General features: G+C 48.9%; 1 protein-coding gene across 4 annotated transcripts in view; it reads left to right on the forward strand.

The window, feature by feature from the left end:
* Positions 1-297: 297 nt before the first annotated feature.
* Positions 298-9,509, forward strand: part of trip10a (thyroid hormone receptor interactor 10a) — a 24,989-nt gene continuing 15,777 nt past the window's right edge. For 2 of the 4 annotated variants that reach the window (XM_035397579.1, XM_035397580.1), the window contains exons 1-3: positions 298-608; positions 8,238-8,353; positions 9,449-9,505. In XM_035397579.1, coding sequence (XP_035253470.1) covers positions 585-608; positions 8,238-8,353; positions 9,449-9,505 — 197 coding nt within the window. In that variant the 5' untranslated portion in view covers positions 298-584. The remainder of the gene's footprint in view (positions 609-8,237; positions 8,354-9,448; positions 9,506-9,509) is intronic. The other 2 variants (XM_035397582.1, XM_035397583.1) reach the window with 1 other exon arrangement.

Genomic DNA, 9,509 nt, shown 5'->3' on the forward strand with positions numbered 1-9,509 from the left:
CAGCCTATGAGTTACACTGCTATATCTTTATATTTTTATATAGTTTTTTTTTCATTTAACACTGGCTGTTTTGGAGTCAATGTCACACTTTTGTTAGATTTAATAAAGCTCATTGTGGCCTTATGGGTTTGTTATAAAACTCAAAAAATACAATAATAATAAAATATTACTATGAATGATAAGAAATAACCAAATTTTCTTAGAACCACTAAGTAACTTATAATATCTCACAACAGGTTATTAAACGCTCGACAGATAGTGTTTACGGAAATGGTGCCTGGCTCCTTTAAGAATTAGCTGGGATTTGGGAGTGACGCGGATGTGAGATCTAGTTGATCCCTCTTCGCCTTACGAAGAAAACTTGGCGAGAAAGATAGAGGAGAAAAAATAAGAAATAAAAAAAACAACAACACGAAAAGGAAAATAACAATGCCCACAATCGCGTGAAGAAAGATAGGACACGCACGAAGTTGACGCGCGTTGCCTTTGTCTCGTCGTTGCGAAAACATCTGCGAATTTGCCTAGAAGTTTGCTGAAGTTTTCTTTGTGTGGCGGATAGGTTGATACGGAGACGGGAATTGGCCATGGATTGGGGCACGGACCTTTGGGTGAGTTTGCTAATGTAGAACAAATAGCTTCTTTACCGGTTCAGACATGCCTAGTGATTATAAATGCTTTTGTGACGCTGTAAGTTAAACATTTCCACTACTCTAAAACTCGTAACACTTCCATCCAACGAGTGTTTTGATAATCTGTCCTTGTTGCCGCTCGAAAATTCCAAGGGTTGCAGTTATATGACAGTAGGCTGAACGAAAACAAAACAATTTTATCAGGCTATCTGGAGCGCTGTTTCTACCGTTTTCCCTCACTTTTCGAAGTTCATTAGTGACACATCTCTGGCAGTGGTACATTATCTGGTCGATTTACCCCCTCTGGATTGTGGTTGTACCGTTTGTGCGACTCTGTGTATTGCAGGTTAATGATTTTAGGGACGTGACTGCATTTAATTTCGTGAGTATTTCAGGTCTACATATGTTTACATCTGAGTCTTGTCGAGTTAGACTAACAGTGATTGCTGCAGCTGGCTACTGGCTGGGATAGTTTGTTGGTTTGCTAGCTGTCTGGTTACATTGACAAGAAGTTATTGGACACACCTTATCTTGCATCCATATTGTGTCAAAGATGCCTGTCACAACTAACGTAAACCCCCTAACGCAAACCCCCTAACCCCACGCTAATAAGACTTCACATGTCCAAAATCCCTGTACTTCATGGGTGTTGAGCCAATAGGTTTCTCTCCCCCCCCCCCCCCCGAGAATTGCCTACTGATTAATCACTTAGGCCGACGTTGCCAACCAAGCTCGGCTGGTTTTGATACTGGGTGTGCAAAATAAAGAATGTGGAGGAAATGCAATTGTGTTGAGCTGTCAAGGAGAGTCTTTTCTCGTCAGCGTAAGCTTTGCGAACGGTGCATTCCTACGGCCGCGTTCTGTTCAATGTGAGATGACGATGTCTATGGACATACTGAAGGATCTAGAGTTAGCGACTAAGTCTTCATCACAATTTCACAACAGATCGTCGCCCCCCCCCCCCCCCCCCCCCGTTATATTGAACTGCAGAAATAGCATATTCCCGTCTCTACCTGTCCTAGTAGATAGTGGATAGTCCCTAGGGTAGTGACAGAATTCACGGTGTTTGTTCACTAACGTTAGTTTAAATGCAGTGTCGTCCTGTAGAAAGAATCGCAAGTTTCCAGCAGTTAAAAAAACGTACGTGTTGTTTACTGTGCGATACGAACACCACCCTGAAGTTTACCACACCGTGCCGAGTTCTGGATCAGGGTCACATTCCTGAGAGTTGCGGCGGAGTGTTAGGGATGGACAGGGTAGTGGTGACATTACCATGTGGTACGTGGTAGCATGACTGTGACTGCATGTAGAGCGATACGAAGTGAACTTGCGAGAGACAACGGGTCCTGTTTAAACCCCGAGGAAGTGACGTTTTCTGTACTTTCAGTAGAACGATCACCATCGGGACATTATATAGCTGCGCTTGGTGGTGGTTTGCGTGACAGCTGTGTTTAAACATCGATAGGCATCAGTCCTGGTGCTGCAGCTCTCGGAAATCAATCCCGCTTTTGTGGTTTCAGTTGGTAGCATTCTTGACCCATGGGTTTGCTATGTAAGCCCTGTTTGTCTGCAATTCACTGAGGGGAGTAGTATTCACAGAAGAAGGACGTTAAACAGAAGAAGGACTTTGAAAAGAATGCAAGAGTCTAGCTCAGGAAGAAAGTATAGTTGAAGACAAACATACATTTTTGGACCCAGCATACTGGTCCAGTCCACACTTACCATTGCTCCACACTGCTCTGCACTAACCACTCTGTCACCCTGCTGCTCTGACCGCTGATCCAGTGTGCTGGTCCTAGCACTGTTCAGCACCACTGATCTAAGCACTGCTGGGCGCTGCTTCTCCATCCTGCCATATTTGAGGGCTTTGACCTCCTTTTTCTTTCTTGGAGCGACAGCCTAATTATATGTGACCCAATTAAACACTCTGATGCTTCTTTCAGTGTGAGCTGGCAGGAACAGTCTAATATAGTCGAGCGCATGAACCAGGACACGTCTCCATTTTAACTGTGTCATTCCACTTTAGCTTTTACCTCACTTTGTCGAGGTGAATGTGCAGCCGTAGAAAATTCCATCATCTTGTCCTTATCCTTCACTGCTTGATATTTCTTGCCCGTTCGCAGTAAAGTGAATGTGTGCTGGGGAGTAAATGGGTGGAAATATTCATCGATGTGTTGCGTCCGTTTTGCGAGCAATGATTTTGCCGGGTTGTTGTGTGGAGATCCGTTCGGTAGTTCCGAATCCCCTCGTGAGGTCACCAACCACCTGCGTCCTCTCCAGTTTCGGGACGTCCAGGTCCAGATCCGCTGCCTTTGCGCCCGAGCTCTGCTGTGGCTGCAGATCTGCGCAGCTGCAGGCGGTGGATCTGAGCAGGAGCCCTGCGCGGTTTGGCAGAGAAGCACCCGCCACCTGATACCCTCCCTCCCTGGACAGTTAGGCCTGTACTGTGAGAGATTATACATCTCCCCAAAGTGCTGTCAGCACCGGTACGGTCAGGATTCAAGCGAAGCCTAATTAGTGCAGCCTGCATTTGGCTCTGTACGTTGCCCAGGTGGATAGAGAGGGGTAGAGATGGGGGTAGGGGTGGTGGGTTGGGGGGTTAAGTATTATTGCGCTTATGGTTTTGGGTTATTGAGTTCCTGCATTGTAGAGTTACTGAGATTTCACATCAAGTTCTAGCCTTCCTTATAAACATGGGATATATAAACGAAAGCACTCACAGACTATGTTACTGAGCTGATACAGGAGTGAATCAGTACCTGTGTGAATTGTTCAAATGTTGAGTTGCACTGTTGGTGACTAGCTCAGTTAGTTTGTCAGGTGGAATATTCATCGCTGTCCTAAGCTACCTGTCTGATGCATGTCTCTGTGTGTCCCATGTTTGTTTATTCAATAATGCTGGTAGTTCTGCCCCCTTACAATAGTGGAATAGTGGAAGAATGGCATGCACACACAGTTCCATTACCTTACAGCCATTTAGCAGATGCTCAGATCCGGAAATTGTGGATTAAACATGCAGATTAAATCCTTAATTCTCATTTTTACACAGTATCCATTTATTCAGCTGGCTGATTTTTCTGAAGCAATGCAGGTTAAGCACCTTGCTCCTCAAAGGGTACACGGCAGCGCCCTACCTGGGCATCGAACCTGCAACCATCAGGTTACGAGGCCAGTTCCCTAACTGTTAGAACCACACCGCCCCCCCGGTCACTGGCCTGCTACAAGAGAACGGAAGCATACTCTCAGGGGGTCTGGGCTGGTTTTCTGGTTTTATTTCCCGGTCTTTCTCATTAAATTCACTTTCGCAATAACAGTGAAAAGAAGGCAGTTTTTTTTGTCTTGAAGGACAATCTCGGATGCCATGAGAAGTATTAACCCCAAAGCCACATCATTTTGCCAGATGCTGCTTTGGCGACGTTACCATGCATGGCTCTGGTGTGAAAGGTGATGCCGACCAGAAAGGTGAAGGCATTATTTTGTTGGTGTGCAGGTTTGTAGGGACGTGGGTGGGCAGGTGTCCTAACGTGCCATCGAGACGGCAAAACAATAGCTGACGTTCCCCAAACGTATTCAAACTTTTCTCTATTCGCCACGGACGCTAGCTGACGTCACCTAGCAGCCCGAAGAGGTAGAGCGCCGCGAACAAAGATGTCTGCTGACAGGAAAGACGCCGAGGGAACAAAGGCTCTCATCCTGACATGTGACTTCCTCGGCACACCGCTCAATTCTGCACACCTCCGAGTTAGTTGTGCTGCACGACAGTATGGATCGCAGGCATAGTATCTGTCGTGTCAGGACCACGTTTAGCGGAGTCCTCTAATGTCGTGGAAGCCGCTGCGGAAATGACCCTCCGCTTCAATCGCATCACTTTTTATTAACGACGCGTTGGTGGCGAACAAATTGGTTATGTGTATTTTAAATCGTTCAACGTTAGCCGTTCGCCGCAAACTTAGTTTGGCGTGAACGCATGTCTGGTGCGTGGGCCTGCAGATGTACAAGTGCACTGTGCTGTGTGTGTGCCTGAGAACAGGCGCAACCTGTTCAGTGTGTGGGGTTTGTTACTTTTAGGCCTATTAACAATGCATTATTTTCCGGAAGCTAATTTTGTAGTCACTCATCGGAGATGCACTGGGTGGGGCATGTCACTGTGTGAACAAGCACATTCAGAAACCCTGGTTATTCCCACAAACGATGGTGAGGTGAGGCAAGGCGAACCCAATCCCAGAATCTTCTCTGTCCTGTGTAGTGTGAATTCGCACAGTGAACACAGCTGGCTCGTGGGGACGTTGCATAGTGTGCATTTTCTGTGCACGTTATCTCCACTCGCAGTGGGCTGCAGACCGGCCAGTTCTGCCCCAATCAGAGGGCTTCCCTAGGAGGCCAGGGGGGACAGCATTAGGGCTGTTTGGGGGTACTGCTTTGGGTCTGTATGGGCTTTTCGGGGTACAGCTTTGTGACCATGTGAGATGTTGAACAGGGGAGCAGTGTTGAGGTATTAGGGGCGCTTAACATTTGGACGGGGTGAGATTTGCTTTGGGCCGGCGTGTCTGTTATGTGTGTAATATTCAGCCCTTTTTGATGTTTTTATTGGGACTGGGGTTTGGGGGCCATGGTGTTGGGACATTGAAGTTTAATGGAGCGGCAGTAGGTCTGTGCAGGGTTTGTATTGGGACATTGTGGGGTTTAGTGGAACATTGTGGGGTTTAGTGGAACATTGTGGGGTTTAATGGAACATTGTGGGGTTTGGTGGAACATTGTGGGGTTTAATGGAACATTGTGGGGTTTAATGGAACATTGTGGGGTTTAGTGGAACATTGTGGGGTTTAATGGAACATTGTGGGGTTTGGTGGAACATTGTGGGGTTTAATGGAACATTGTGGGTTTGGTGGAACATTGTGGGGTTTAATGGAACATTATGGGGTTTGGTGTAACATTGTGGGGTTTAATGGAACATTGTGGGGTTTAATGGAACATTGTGGGGTTTAGTGGAACATTGTGGGGTTTAATGGAACATTGTGGGGTTTAATGGAACATTGTGGGGTTTCGTGGAACATTGTGGGGTTTAGTGGAACATTGTGGGGTTTCGTGGAACATTGTGGGGTTTAGTGGAACATTGTGGGGTTTGGTGGAGCATTGTGGGGTTTCGTGGAACATTGTGGGGTTTCGTGGAGCATTGTGGGGTTTCGTGGAGCATTGTGGGGTTTCGTGGAGCATTGTGGGGCTTAGTGGAACATTGTGGGGCTTAGTGGAATGCTGTGGGGTTCAATGGAACATTGTGGGGTTTAGTGGAGCATTGCTGGGTTTTTCGAGGAGCATTGTGGGGCTTAGTGGAACATTGTGGGGTTTGCTGGAGCATTGTGGGGTTTAGTGTAGCATCGCTGGGTCCTGGAGTATCCTGCAATGTCGTCATGTTCAGCACGACCTCAAATATGTGGCCTGGCCAGAAGTTTCTAAACTGCCTGTGTCTGTGCCAGTGACTAAGCTAGTAAACATTTGAAGAACAGTGTGATGCAGTCTTTCCTGACTGCTGACTTAGTGCTTCCTGTTGTCTTGTTTGTGACTGTTTACTTTGTTTGTTATAGGACAGCGGTAGAGGCCGTCAGTGCTGTTGGGTTTGGGGACAGGGATGTCTGGGGTGTGCGTGGGGTGGTGTTGAAGGAGCAGGGGACTAGGATTTGGGAAGGGGGGGAGGGGGGGCGAGGGAAGTCTGACTGAGACACGTGCGGTATTGGGACATGGAGACGTGACTGTAGACTGTAGGCCCGAGGGCGGGGCTATTAGAACACTTTGGATGTGCTTACCATTCCGCAGTCAGTTGGGAAATACAGCGTAGATATATTTTTTCTGACCCCTTTTTCTGAATTTTGGAGGGCCTGTTCCCAGCTGTAGGTCTGTCCCACCGCTGCCACGTGTCCGTTTGAGAGAGAGCAGGCGAGCACCAGAGCTCCCCTAAACGCAGGCTGCCAGCTTTCGCTCGGCTGCTCAGATGTGTGCGCGTGGGGGGGGGGGGGGGGGACGAGGGGGGGGACGGGAGTTGAGGGAGGGGGAACGTGTTTTACAGAGGTGTTCAGGCAGTCCTGAACAGGGCCAGGCATGTCCCTGGCAATTGCTCTCTCGCTCCGTGTCTGTACTAGTGCTGTTCATCTCCGGCCTTAAAATACAGAGCTGAGAAGAGACCAGTGATCATTACTGTCTCTCTCTCACACACACACACGGGCACGCGCACACACGCGCGCATACGCACACACGCACACACGCACACACGCGTGCATGTGCACACACACACACACAAGCACGCGCACGCATGCACATGCGTGCATGTGCACACACACACAAGCACGCACACCCGCACACACACGGGCACGCGCACGCGCACACACACATGCACACACACACACACGTACATGCACACACACGCGTGCGCACACACACTGCTGTGCAGTCTCAGGGTCTCTGTGCCACGGTGCTGCTTCCCCGCACACGCACAGTTCGTGCTTTCTGTTGTGTCTCGTTTTATGTTGTGGCCTTTTGGTGCAGGGGGGGGAGGGGACATGGCTAAACATGTCAGGAATGTCTTCCCAAAACTTCTGCTGCCCCCCCCCCCCCCCCCCACCCTCCCCCCCATAAAAGATGGGGAAAGCTTGTTCTTGATAACATCTCAGACATGCTTAGCCATGCAGGAGTTCAGATTGCAGGCCTGTGTGGACACGTGTTTGTGTGTGTGTGTGCGTGTGCGCGTGGATGTGCCTGTGTGAGTGTGTGCTGTACCAAATCCATGCTGGATTTGAGATGGGACTTGAGGAAACTCCACACTGGTTGGGCATCCTGTCACCCATAACGGAACAGACAGTCACTTCCTGTTTGTGTGTCCTGTAAGTCGTATTGGAACAGGCAGTCACTTCCTGTTTGGGTATCCTGTAAGTCATATTGGAACAGGCAGTCACTTCCTGTTTGGGTATCCTGTAAGTCATATTGGAACAGGCAGTCACTTCCTGTTTGTGTGTCCTGTAAGTCATATTGGAACAGGCAGTCACTTCCTGTTTGGGTATCCTGTCAGCCATATTGGAACAGGCAGTCACTTCCTGTTTGGGTATCCTGTCAGCCATATTGGAACAGGCAGTCACTCGCTGTTTTGCATACTGTCATAAATCACGTGTGTACACTTGGCATGATTTCTGATGTCAGAGGTCAAGGATGTAAATTCCTGGAATGTGTGGGCTGTATCTATGCGTTGTTCCATACCAGTCATTGCAGCGCAGTTCAAACGCAGGGCCGACGCCCCATACAATAACAGCACGATCGTGAACTTACCTTCCCAGAGGGCTGAATTGTACAGCAAATGGCAAATCGGCAACTGGTCGCATTTTAAACTGCTCGTGTTCATCGTCAGAGTGAAGTTGTGATTTCTCAGGGAAAGGTTGCCTGTCCTTATTTCATATTGCATTTGTGTACACTCAGCGATAGGGAAAACCAATTCTGAAACGCTGACGCAAAAGCCCCCGTGTCTGGGTCACACACACACACATAACAGATAAACTGGACTGGATGAACAGTTTTGAATGTGTGTCGAAGTGGATCTCTGAACGTCTCTGCTGTTTCTTGATGCAGGACCAGTACGACGTCATCGAAAAGCACACGCAGTCCGGCCTGGACCTGGTGGAGAAGTACGTGAAGTTCGTGAAGGAGCGAACTGAGGTCGAGCAGAACTATGCCAAACAGCTGAGGTACAGCGAGCCCTGCTGCGCTTCCGCATTACACTGCAGTGCATCCCCGGCGTGTAGCAGGCGCTAAGCCCGAGCCACTGACACACCTTAAGCATTGTTTTATACATAGTACTAATTTATACGGCTGGATATACACTGAAACAGTGCAGGTCGCGTATCTTGCTCAAGGGTACAACAGCAGCGGGAGTCGAACCTGCAGCCTCTCAGTTACAAGCCCAGTTCCCTAACCATTGTACTACGCTGCTGCCCCGCATTACAGCTAAGAGCCACATACACACAGCGGGCACAGGTCCTGCAAGCTGAATGTGCGTTTTTGTGAGTGTGTGTGTGTGTGTGTGTGTGTTTGTGAATACGTGTGCGTGTGTTTGAGCGTGTGTGCCATTTGTATGTGTGGGCGAGTGAGTGCACGTGCAGTTGCGTGTGTGTATCGGGAGTGTGCGTGCGAGGATGAGACTGTATTGCGTGCACCTGTGCACGTGTGCGTGTAAAGTGCAAGTGGGTCGGTTTGTGTGAACGTGCGAGTTGCGCCCGCCTTGTGTGTTTGTGGTCGTTTCTCTCTCGCTTTCTGTCTTTCTCTGTTTCGGTCTCTCTTCCTCTTGCTGCTTTCTTTCCTCCTGTATCTCCTGCTCTCCATCTGTGCGGGGAAGAGGAAGTGGGAGCAGACAGACTGAAGGCAGTGCGGATGTGGTGGTCACGAGGGCCTGGCATTAAGGGAAAGAGGGGCGTCTCAAAACGGGCCACATTTTCACGTGCAGCAGATGCTCTCATCCGCAGCGACTTCCAGCCTTCTTACGTGCAATTTATTTACGCAGCTGGATGTTTTCTGAAGCAGTCTGGGTGACTTGCCATACTCGGCTTGCCATGTAAGTTTGAGTCGCAGTGCCCCCGTCTGGGACTCAAACTTGCAACCTTGGAGTTGCAGGCCCCCAGCCCACGAACCATTATGCTGCAATTCCAGCACGTTGCCGCGGTTACCGTAATCAGCAGTACCGAAGTGCTGTACATCCGAACAGCACAGTGTAGTTCTGATTTACTCTAGTGTAACCGATATGATCGGAATATGCCTGAATTTAACCTGTCTCTTTCCTCCGATAGAAATCTGACCAAGAAGTACTCCCCCAAACGAGGGAGCAAGGAGGAGCAAGAATGCAGGTGA

This window comes from Anguilla anguilla, chromosome 17, assembly GCF_013347855.1.
Source record: "Anguilla anguilla isolate fAngAng1 chromosome 17, fAngAng1.pri, whole genome shotgun sequence".
In the NCBI taxonomy this organism is placed as follows: domain Eukaryota; kingdom Metazoa; phylum Chordata; class Actinopteri; order Anguilliformes; family Anguillidae; genus Anguilla; species Anguilla anguilla.